Genomic DNA, 11,096 nt, shown 5'->3' on the forward strand with positions numbered 1-11,096 from the left:
CATTTAAATACACCGGTAGTATTTATTCAGCCACTCTTTCGTACTGTTTTAGTTTCCTCAACCATAAAGTATTTGTTTTTTCAAAATACATAAATGAGCTTGTATGGTCATAATGACCCCTGCTAGGTGCAGTAAAAATAGGAATGTGTATTTTCTATAGAACTCAAAATTAGTCTGTGGGGATATATATTTCACTAATAATACCCTGTGATTATTTGATTTTCTTGATTAAAGAGCGCAATAGTTCCATAAAACGCAGCTCAGACTTTGTGAACATTTCCAGTGATTACAAAGAGCAATAGTGTCTATTAAATGGAGGATTCGGCACCTCGAAAGCATTCAAATTTGTCAACTAGCATCTACCGTAGTTCCACTTCCTCTTTTAATTTTAGCTACCTGACATGTTTCTGTACTTTGTTTTTAAATTCTTTTAATCGTGTAAAGAAAATTGAGTTAACTTGTGTACGAAATGTGCTATAAAAACAAATTTGCCATGCCTAAAACGAGATGACTCATCTCAAGGGGTAGCTCATAAGTTTTTTTAAGACTAGCAGTATTTTTTTTTGTCTGCAGCAAGAGGTTTCAAATCCAAAGTCGTTACAGAAAAGATGTTAAAATGTACTTTTCATCAAATTGTGTGTGAATTAACAATACATTTTACACCAAAAACTGAACAGAGTATATTTATTTGATGAATGCAGAGCATTATCTTTAACTGCATCAAAGCAGACAAAACAAAACAAATGCCAAATTCCCTCTGCTAAAATCTTACAAATCCGTATCTTTTCTTACAAATCCGTATCTTTTAAACTCATTGAATCGAGACATCTCAACATAACGCAAACAGACAGGATTCCAAATGACTCCAAGAAGTAGAAAACATTTTGCATAGGGGTCCAAGGGGCGCACAGGCAGTTGTTTTACGCCACCATCTGAGTTGGACTTTTGAGTTCAGTTTTTGTGAGGAGTGCTGTGAAACTTGTGGGCTGCCTTAATGAGGTTCAAACAAAGGCAGAAACTAAATGTAATAAAACTTGTACAACAAAACATTGACCTTCTCATTACTTCATTATGAAAGGCCAGCCATTCTACTTTTTGCATATAGGCAAAACAAAACCTGAGAGAAAAAATGGCAACAAGGCACAAGTCAAGCATGTTCACTGACATACAGTAAATACACAATAAGTAAATATATCAAAGCTTTAGAGTTCCAAATAGGCAAATATATAAGGTTCAACAAACAACAAGTGCATAGCAGGTAAGCTCCATAGTTGCAGTGTGACTACAGGCGACACAGTAGCTAAATAAAAGACCGAGATCACTCGTGATTGTCAAAAACAAAAAGGAGTCTGCTGTAGATACTGTACCTCAAATATTAACAGCAGCAGTGCTAAATTACTACTCGAACAGTGATCCCTTATTTTTAGCAATTCAAAACACAAACATAATTCCATAATCTTAAAAAAAGTGGAATGTTTCCCTTACTACGCTCAGCAAGAGTAAGAAGGGACAGGATACACTGAGCTCATCAGGCACTTAAAGAAGAAACGTACAGCAGGGATAAACATTACTTAGTGCAAAGTCATTGTCAAGGCAGAGGAATGATTGAGCACGAGAGAGGTTACACGGAGCGAGAATCATGGCGGAGGAGCACAGTGTGCCGCTCAGAAGTGCAAGCAGGGGCTGCGTGCAGAAACGCTGCAGGTTCCAGTGCATGTCTTTGGTTTCTTGTGCATTTACCAGATACAAGGGACTGAGAGGACCATTCAGGACATCAGGAGCTTTTGTCATCTGCTACGGGCTTTGGTTTGGTTCTTTCAAATCCAAACGCTTGCTGACAATGCAGCTCAGTGGAGTGAGTGACTTTGTGAGTGTGTGCGTGCGTGCGTGTGCATGTGTGTGTGTGTGTGTGTGCGACTCTGTAATCTACTGGTCAGAGCCAATGCGAGGCACCAGCTTCGAGATCTCCACCTGAGAAGCTTTGGTTCCTTGCTGGGAATCCTGTTGCTCACACAGACTCCCCAGCAGCTGAGCCGTTTTGAAGACGGAGGCGCGACCGGCCGGCTGGAGGGACTGGACCTTCTGCAGGTTCTGAAGGGTGCGCAACATCTCGGCAGACACGATGGGCAAATGCTGCTCCTGGATGAGGCTGGAGCTGGCGGGTCGAAGGACGGTGTCACGAGTCGGCCTAATCCGCTGGACCGAGCAAAATGACGTCTTCTTTGGTGGGATGGAATCTTCCTCCTTCACCGATTGATCACTTGTAGATACTGTGCTGTCATCAGAATCCTCACTCACTCCATCATTAGCACTGTTGTCATCGTGTTCTTCTTCCTCTTTGTCGTCGTCCGTGATGTAGATCATGTCTTTGGGGAGTGAGGTGAATTGGTAGACAAGGCGCTGGCCTTCAACCTTATTCAGGATGCCTCTTTGGTAATAATACCTACAGTACACAAGCACAGCATGGTCAGAATTAACATGGCAACCATACTTAAAAGGTCCCCTTTCATTTATTTTTTATAATTATGATTTCCTTTTACAGGGTTGGCAAAATAACTTGGGTTGAAAATGCCCAGAATGTCCTTTTTTCAAGCTATTCTAGTGGGTTTTTTTCACCTGGCTGTTAAGAAAGCCAGCTTCCTTATTCATGTACGACATGTAAATAAGCTTTGCTCTGGTTAATTAAAATGTGGAAAACAGCTTTGCTCTGTTGTCCATTGGCACTATCTCGGCAGCCAAGCGTTCATAGCGACCTCGTGTTTGGATCTTGCTATCATCGTGAAGCAGAATTCACCAAGGGTTTGGATAGCCGGCCCACTGCTCACAAGCCCAGAGGAGGGGACGTGGGTGAAATAAAAGGGAGGAGGATATTTCAATCACTCCAACTAACCGGTGTTCATCTCTCAACTTCAAGCTTTGCTATTTAATTCACAGCTACATTATGAATTTGAAATATACTTCAGTACTGTTGTAAACCACAACACATGTATGCTCACTAATACTTTACTTGTATAACTAGGTGGCGGCCGCTCGCTCCAAACCCGGAAATGCACTTCCAGCGGTGTGCGAAAGATTTTGATGGAAGGGGATCTTTAGGCAAAGCAGACGACATAGAGAGATTTTGTTGAATCATACTTTTGCTTTTCGTACTGTACCTGAGTGCTCGGCCCATGGTCTCATAATTCATATCTGGCTTGTTCTTGTGTTTGCCCCAGAGTCTCGCCACCGCCTTTGAGTTGACCAGCTTGAAGATCCCTGCGTTGGGATTGGTCCATTTAATGTAGCGGGGGCAAACTTGTCTGTCCTGCAGCAACTCCATCAGAAACTGCCACAGGTAGAGCGTGGTTCCACCTGAGGAACCAAAACAAGGTGTGTAAATGATACAGATGCAACAGAGTCATGATGGGTACTTAAAAATAGACACCCATAGCAAAATTATCATTTAAAAAATATATTTCGAGGCGTATTTTTGCCAGACATTTGTTTCCAACTGTATGAGACTCAGTCGTTCAAATATTGAGGTTCTGCTTTACCTTTATTGTATTTATCCCGTTTCACTTTTATGTCAGGAGTAGGAGACTCCGCCCTTCGATGTCGTTTTTTACCTACAAGGTTAAGCGGTAATTTAGCTGCTATTTGACAGGATCGCACAGACATCCCTCATTTAAAAGAGCAGATACTGACTTCTCTGTTTGGACTGCAGCTGTGTCGCGGGTTCCATTGTGTGCAACGTGTGCCATTCTGGCTCTTCAACAGTTCCCACAATCCCCTCTGCAGACAAAGTCAACTGAGTGACAGGAGCAGTGATGACATCGCCCAGCGCTGGCAGAAAGGTCTGGGCTGTAGGAGGTCAGACACAGATTTATTGCGACAGTCTTGTTGCTCACCCTGCTGCACTAACGATAATAATTGCAACACCTTCCGACATCGAGAGGCAGAGCAGCTGGATGAGGGCAACTTCCTCTTTTGCAGGGCGTCCCAAAAGTCACCACATGCTTCCTTTTTTCAATTTTGTTTTCAGGTATCAGTTGGACAGATGTGAAGCCATCTGCATTTTACAGCTCAGGCTTTGCACTTTTTGTAAGCGATTCATCTGCTGCCCATTGCTCACCAATCGACAGCGGAGGAGCACCGCAACAAGTTTTTCTGTCACCGACCGGAGTTCGGCCGCAGTTTGATGGCCGTCACAATGCGTCGAACAATTGAGGCTTTCCTTCTCAAAGCAGAATCTGTTTTTGACAAACCACGCAGCGGAAGGCCTGCTCCCACTAACTCTGATGAAAACACCAAACTCTTAGAGCAGGCGTTTGTGCAAAGCCAGGGAAAGTCCATCCAGAGGCCTGCACTGGAACGCTGCATCGACAAAAGCTAAGGCTTGGCAAACTGGCGCCGAGCGGCAGTTGGGGACAGAAAAACTTCTGGCCGGGCTGTAATTTTGCAACGCTGCTCCTGTGTCAATCGGCGAGCCGCGGACTGATTACTAAATCTGTAAAGCCCGATGGCCTCACGTCGGTCTGAATAATACCTGAAACGAAATTAAAGGAAGTGCATAATGACGTGTGGGCCAACCTGACACATGAGAACGAGTCAATCCAGGCTTTGACATGGCTGCAGTAGATGTACAACGTCTCGCGGGCGCCTAACACATAATGTGTACATGAGCTGTATACATAAAGTGAGGATCATTTGGGAGCCAAAAAATATCCTCAAAATATCATAACAGGGTAATACTGTTTGTTTATTCATCACATCTTGAATCGGTTGAGGTAAAATTTTCAGCCAGAAAAACGCAACAAGTCTGTTGTTCTCAATCGAAAGAAGAAGAGGAGGAGGAGGAGGAGGAGGAGGAAATTGAGCCGCATCCCTCAAGACCTCTGCTTTGGCACTGCACTTTTTTGGGGGGGGGCAGTATTATTTTGCTCAATGCGACAGAAACAATGAAACAGGAATTCAGAACATTCAGAGAGATTCTCCCACCTTATAAAGAGGAACACTTCAAAAAATACATCAATGAATCGTATTGAGCAAGGAGTTGTTGTTTCAAATGTGCTTCTTTCAATACCAATATAAAACGGGTATGCAAACTCTTATTGACCGCTAATGGGAGTTTAGTGTTGACAGCGCACTTACAGTAGTGTTCCAGCGACAGGGTATCAGGACAGTCCAAGTCCAGAAGTGAGTCTGCAGCAACAAGTGTTTCCATGGTCTCCTCGTCTCCACTTTCGGTCGGCTCCTCCACTTTAGAGCACAGCGTGAAGAACAGCGCATAACCACAATAGGTGAGATGCTAGAAGAGGATCACGGAATTCACTTTGTTTGAAACAAGCAGGACTTGTGGATCAGTCCGCCGAAGAAGCGAAAATCTCAGCTTTGCATTGCCCCCCCCCCCGCCCCCCTCAAAAATATGTTCCCACTTCTCTGAACATCCAAACTGAAATGTTACCGCATTGAAATGATTTATTCGGTAGGATGGGGTTGACCTCATTTCTGCTCACTCTTCTAAGAAGATCCCGGTCTAGGTTTACGATAACGGACAATCAAAACCGCTGAAAAAATTGTCGGTACCTCCCTAGCCACCCTTGAGGACTTGCACGCTGCCAGAACTAATACAAGAGCGTGCAAAATCCTCTCGGACCCGCCACATCCCGGGCACCCGGCATTGCAGCTCCTTCCCTCAGGTAGGGGCTCTCGAACAACGCAAACCAAAACCAGCAGACATTCCAACAGCTTCTCCCCTCTTGCCATTCACTTCTTAAACAGGTGACTTCCAACTCCATTGTAACATGCCGCCGCACACGTCTACATTATTCATGCACCTGCTGTCGTCGTCTCATCACTCTGCACTATTTGCATATCTGTTGTTGACAAACACTGGCCACTCGTGCTTGAGAAGCATCTGCACCATTTGAACAACAACAGTATTTGCTGTCAAATGGCTGTCTGCCGCGGTACTAGAGCGGCTCCAACTACCGGAGATTTCTTGTGTGTTTTTCACAGACTTGGATGATTTCGATGTGGGTTAAACAAAGAGCGTGTTGGCGCAGTCCCAACGGAGTACACAAAAGGCTCTCGTTTCAGAAGAGATGAATTCACGTCCAGAACGGTCCGTCATTGAAGATACGACTTGAGGACGCCGAGTAGAGGAACGCATCACTTGGGCAGCATCGACTGTGAATTGCGGACGCTGCGTCGTGCGTGCCATCCGTTGCCTCCAGCGCTCTCAAGTGCGCAGGCGGACCATATATTGATGAAGAACTGGGAATCAGAGAGGACAACTGTTTCATCAATGTTGGTGCGGTGTACATTCCACAAGAGACATTGTTGTCTAGTTGCTGTAAGCGGTGACAATTCCTCATCTGAGCCTCCTCCATCAATCCCAGAGAGACACCACAGGCTGTATTGTGGTCAAGTCGTGAGCACGTCTACCAACTGGCCAAAACACCTGCTCAATCTCCACGAGACGCAGAGAATCGTGAGCGGCATTGATTTGACAACGCCACAAAGAGCAACATCGGTATTGCCATCATACGCAGTGCACAATTCTACACCGCTGTAAAGTAGAACCACATCATACTTAAACTCAAGTATTCAACAAAGTTCCACATGAATCGTGTCACAACGCCCTTTAGAGCTCGTGACGATGCAAAACGTCAACATTTTGAAGCTTTTGAGCTGTTGGACGGACTTTTGTGCGCGCCGCCCTCGTGCTAGCAACGTCGGCTTTAGCCTAGCCAGCTGCCCGGCAACGAGCTCCACTTCCGCGGGACTTACTTTCAACACGCGGCACTGATGACGAGCGAGCGACAGCAAACGCGCTTCGGCTCGAGCGCTCCTAGTCTACATTCCAGTGCCATTTTGCGGGCTGCCTCTGCCTGGAAATGCCGAGTTGAACTTCCTGCACCTTTGAAGAGGGGGGGTGGGGGGGTGGGGGTGGCGTGGGGGCGGTCCTTGGGCGGGGAGGCGGGGCGGGGTTGGCCCCAGAGTGCGCGTGCGCACAGCAGCCTGTGGAATTGCTCGACGAGGACGAGTCAGGTGACCTCGAAGCTGCCACTGACCTTGAAGCGGCTCGTCACGCAAGAAGCTCGAATATGCGATCTGCTCCACCAGCACAGCAGGGAAATCCGAGCGAAGCCCCAACTGCGCAAAGGACAAAAAAACATTCGCTGTGACTTGACATCATGTACACTTAGTAGGCTGCACCCCTTACATTTGCTCTTTTGGACATTTTGGACTACAGTATATCGTTTCATGGGACAACAAAACGGGAAGAATTAAGTCAACTGAACATTTACGTAGCCCTAAGAATAACGAATACACGACCAGTAATGTATAAACTGCCGGCAACAAAAGTGTGTGCACCCTTCAGTGAACAAGTCCAAATTGTGCCCAATATCAATATTTTGTGTTGTTTTTTTTCTTTTCCCAGCACTGCTTCAATATGTCACAGTCGCGACATGTTGCCGTTTATGGTTTACTCAATCTTCTTATAACCTAGGATGGGGTTTCTCAAAACATTTGACACCAAATACCACCACCCAAAAAAAAAAAAAAAAAACAGCTATCACATTGAGATGCAGTAGCATAGCAGGCCTAAGTGGTCACCAAAAACAAGACCGTATTTAGTCTTATTGTAAGTTAATGTGAACATTTACACCAGGCTACAATGGAAATGGAAGAAAATGAACGTAAATAATGATTCAATTAAAATGTATAGCACATAAAAGTGTAATTAAAATTGTACCGAGATAAAAGTTTCAATACAAAGTTATTCAATATTCAATGCAAATGTATTGTGCTAAAAAAAAAAAAAAAAGTTAAATACAACTGAAGTGTATCTAGGCCGTGATTGTTTGGCATCCCACTAAAGGGAGCCCGCGTTTGGACCACACGTTCAGAATCGCCAGTCCAGGCCATCTTTAGGTAAAGATTTTGTTTTCCAGATGCTCAAGAGACTTTTTTGCACGTCATTTGCAGATTGCACGTCATTTGACCAATATAAGAGTGTGAGCACTTACACAAAAAATAAAAATAAACACACCCGCTCTCCAATTAACCTCAGACTAATGAGTCACATGACACCGGGGAGGCAAAATGGGTAATTGGGCCCAATTGGGACATTTTCACCTAGAGGTGTAGTCACTTTTGTTGCCAGTGGTTATTTTGAGACGACAGTTGCTCGCTGACTCATTTGCATCGTAGCAAAGCGTCATTTCTTCCTTGCCGTTGGGTCCATGAAAAAATACAATCGATATTTACTGAAATGTTAGGGGAATAATACTGTATGAATGTAGGAGCCCCAACATTAGGTAAGTGTGCAAAATGTGAGAGTCTTAAGTCGAACACTTATTTTCCAGTAGTGTTGAAGTGCTGCGCTGCATCAAACTGTCGGTCGTTTCCGCCTCGCCGCCCCGCTGCAGTGCGATTGCAAATTAAGCCCAGACTAAAACAGTAATAAACACAAGTGTACACACAGAGACGTGGGGCAAAGTCTCTTTCAAACATTAGTTTCGTATTCATTTAACAATACAACAGCTAATTGTAGCTGTTGTACTTTGGTGCGGTTTAGAACGCATACTGAAAGTCATACTTTGAAATTCACTTCCAAATGACGCAGAGCTCAACATTTTGCTTACCTCCGACAGGTTAACATGATCGCTGGCGAAGTCGAAAATCAGCTCTGATTGTTGTAGCATGGCTGAAAATGCCAAACGCGCCTGCAGATCCGACTAGATGACTATCGCATCACAAGCGTCCTCTTGACAACTCAAAGGTGTCCTCGTCTCGACATGGGCAGATGCACTTCTCGGGCTGATGAATAACAGAGGACAGTTGCGGTCGACTTGAGGCACACATATCACAGGAAGCGATGCTACTGGCATCTCGACAGCGAACGGAGGCATGCGAGATTAGCGTAAGACTAAGTTGTCACAGGAAATAGCGTTGGACGGGGAAGTCGCTACAATGAAATGTGTCGTCCCGTGGTCAGACTGGAAACTGTCAGAAAAAAAAGAGAGAAATTAGTAACGCACAGTAGAGTCGAGCCACAATAGACACCGATTGCATACTGATTTGCTCGTCCGAAAACGGTAAAGTCTGCTTCTGACTATCACGCATCTCACTTGCATCTTCGAAAAAAGAGGTCAAACCACCGACAGGAAGGAAGCGTTTGCACTGCGGTGCGCGTGTGCAACGCTGGGGAAGCAGCTGGCGTTGAACTCCAAACGTTCAAGGCCCCCCCAGCCGCCCCATTCGCATTCCTGAACATTTAGAATCAACCCGGTTGTTTTGGAATCATCCAACGAGAGTCCTCCGATCGTCCTTGCTGCTCAATCTACCGCCTTTGAATAATTCTGAAATGCGTTGGGGATTCAAGTCTCTCCTGCTGTTGCACAGATGCTTCTTATTTGCAACTTTAAAAGAGCATTCATCAACATGGTGGCAACACCTGCGCCTTACCTTAAGCTCTTTTCACACCGCGGTAATCGCTACACAGTAGCTCTCATTCCTGGAAAATAGCGGTAAGGAATGAATTCCGGTCATATTTGAATTCTGTTAATCCCCCAACCTTAGCAGCGTCACACTTCTTGATGTTTTGGCACCAAAAGCTTCAAAAAGGGCGTCTTGAGTGCAGGTTGCGATGGAGCCTGCGCAAAATGTTTGGGTCACTTATCACACAGGAAGCACAGCGCAGTTAGCAGGCACCACTTCCTGAGTTGGCCCGCCATCATCTTCTTAGCCGCAAATGGCATTCTCATTTGCAACTTCCGCTCATGTTTGGCTGGCAGTACTTTCAAAGTTTGTTCCTTTTGACCATGTACGTACAGCAGTTGCATTCCTTGTAAAAGTCAAATGACATTTCATCTTTTCGGTGGTTAGCGCAGGTTAGGTGAATTAACAGCTTATTTTCCTCTTTCTGACCAGGATTTCAGGCTCTGGCAAGCCGCCATGTTTATCTCAGCGGCAATGAACGCGCGACTAACGAAGCATAATCAGCGCAGCCCCCTCCAAAAAAACAAAAACAAAAACAAACCAGGATTATACTTTGTTTTGTTTTTTTTGCTGCGGACCAAATGACTAATTCTCCCATTGTTCTTTTTTTGAGCGGCAGCTGTTTTCAACCGCTATTGTGCGACCTGCGAACTGATTGTTAGCCGGCCTGTCAGAGGACTCCGGCGACTTTGTTGTTTGGTACTCTGCTCACATCCTGCAGGTTTTTCTGTGCGGCCTTCGCGCCGGGCTCCGAGACTTTGAAGTGGCCGCCGGGCCCCCACGGGACGCCGATAAGGCCCCGCAACGTTCATTCCTCCCGCGTGAGGGCGAGCGAACCAGCGGGTTTGTTGGACAGAGAGAGAGAGAGAGAGAGCTTGTGCGCGTGCGAACTAGGCCGCGATGATAACAGGATGGCAAAGCGTAGGAGCAGCCGATAAGGTCCTCCGGTTGCCTGCTGTCGGCCCCGCGTCTCGTTAAAGGAACATCGTGAAATATGCCTTTCAGGGAATCGCGCTCGCAGTACAATAACTGCTTTACAACATTCCTGATGTTCATGCAGCGCGCGTGTCTGCGTATAGGCGCATCTTTTGAAAAATAGCATGTTCAAAATGTCAACGTCCATGCTCCGAAACGCATGCTTTGAAAACTGGTTTCACTTTCCTTTTAGCGCATAGCATCCAAGCTACACTAGTACAAGTGAGTCATTTTTCAATCAAAAAGAAAAGTATGATTATCAAATCATAAGCAGGAGGGTTACCTATTTTGTGTCAATTTGTATCTATGCGGCAGCTCAGCGGTCGGTCGGAGGATCCAAAAGACAAAAGGAAATGGTTGCACTTCAGCTTCTTATTGGGAAATATTCAGAAAAGTGAATCTGACTGTAGATCTGTGTCGCTCGTGTAGATTTGGCAGTTCTTGTCAGATCTTGCTCCCTCGCTTTTTTTCCGTTGAACTGAGGTGAGTTCTGATTGGTCACCTGTGTTGTGAGTCAAGGTAACCCTTAGTAACGATTGTCAGTGTGGAGCAAATGTAAACACGGGCGTATTTGCAATGTAAAGCAGCGAGCTAAGCAACCGACTTGCAATTTGGTCTCAAGAGACACACTG

At 45.4% G+C, this 11,096-nt stretch overlaps 1 protein-coding gene across 11 annotated transcripts; it reads right to left on the minus strand.

Moving 5' to 3' along the window:
* Positions 1-667: 667 nt before the first annotated feature.
* LOC133488696 (ETS-related transcription factor Elf-1-like) lies at positions 668-10,889 on the minus strand. 11 transcript variants are annotated; one of them, XM_061796896.1, is made up of 8 exons: positions 10,748-10,889; positions 8,634-8,808; positions 7,056-7,137; positions 5,131-5,238; positions 3,685-3,840; positions 3,534-3,605; positions 3,156-3,351; positions 668-2,443 (listed from the first exon to the last, which is right to left on the minus strand). In XM_061796896.1, exons 2-8 carry the CDS (start codon positions 8,691-8,693, stop codon positions 1,927-1,929), a joined length of 1,191 nt encoding a protein of 396 aa, XP_061652880.1. In that variant the 5' UTR covers positions 8,694-8,808; positions 10,748-10,889; the 3' UTR covers positions 668-1,926. The 11 variants fall into 11 exon arrangements, with proteins under 11 accessions (XP_061652880.1, XP_061652878.1, XP_061652879.1 ...); XM_061796894.1 differs by lacking the exon at positions 10,748-10,889 and adding an exon at positions 9,457-9,692 and having other exon boundaries at positions 5,131-5,287; positions 8,634-8,994; XM_061796895.1 differs by lacking the exon at positions 10,748-10,889 and adding an exon at positions 9,457-9,691.
* Positions 10,890-11,096: the final 207 nt, after the last annotated feature.

This window comes from Phyllopteryx taeniolatus, chromosome 14 (genome assembly GCF_024500385.1).
Source record: "Phyllopteryx taeniolatus isolate TA_2022b chromosome 14, UOR_Ptae_1.2, whole genome shotgun sequence".
Lineage (NCBI taxonomy): Eukaryota > Metazoa > Chordata > Actinopteri > Syngnathiformes > Syngnathidae > Phyllopteryx > Phyllopteryx taeniolatus.

Excerpts from the sequence above, each read along its gene's own strand:
- LOC133488696 (XM_061796894.1), bottom strand. Across the intron at positions 5,288-7,055 it reads GCGTGACGAGCCGCTTCAAG|CATCTCACCTATTGTGGTTA; the intron begins GTCAGTGGCAGC and ends ATCCTCTTCTAG. Across the intron at positions 3,606-3,684 it reads GCTGCAGTCCAAACAGAGAA|GTAAAAAACGACATCGAAGG; the intron begins GTCAGTATCTGC and ends TTAACCTTGTAG.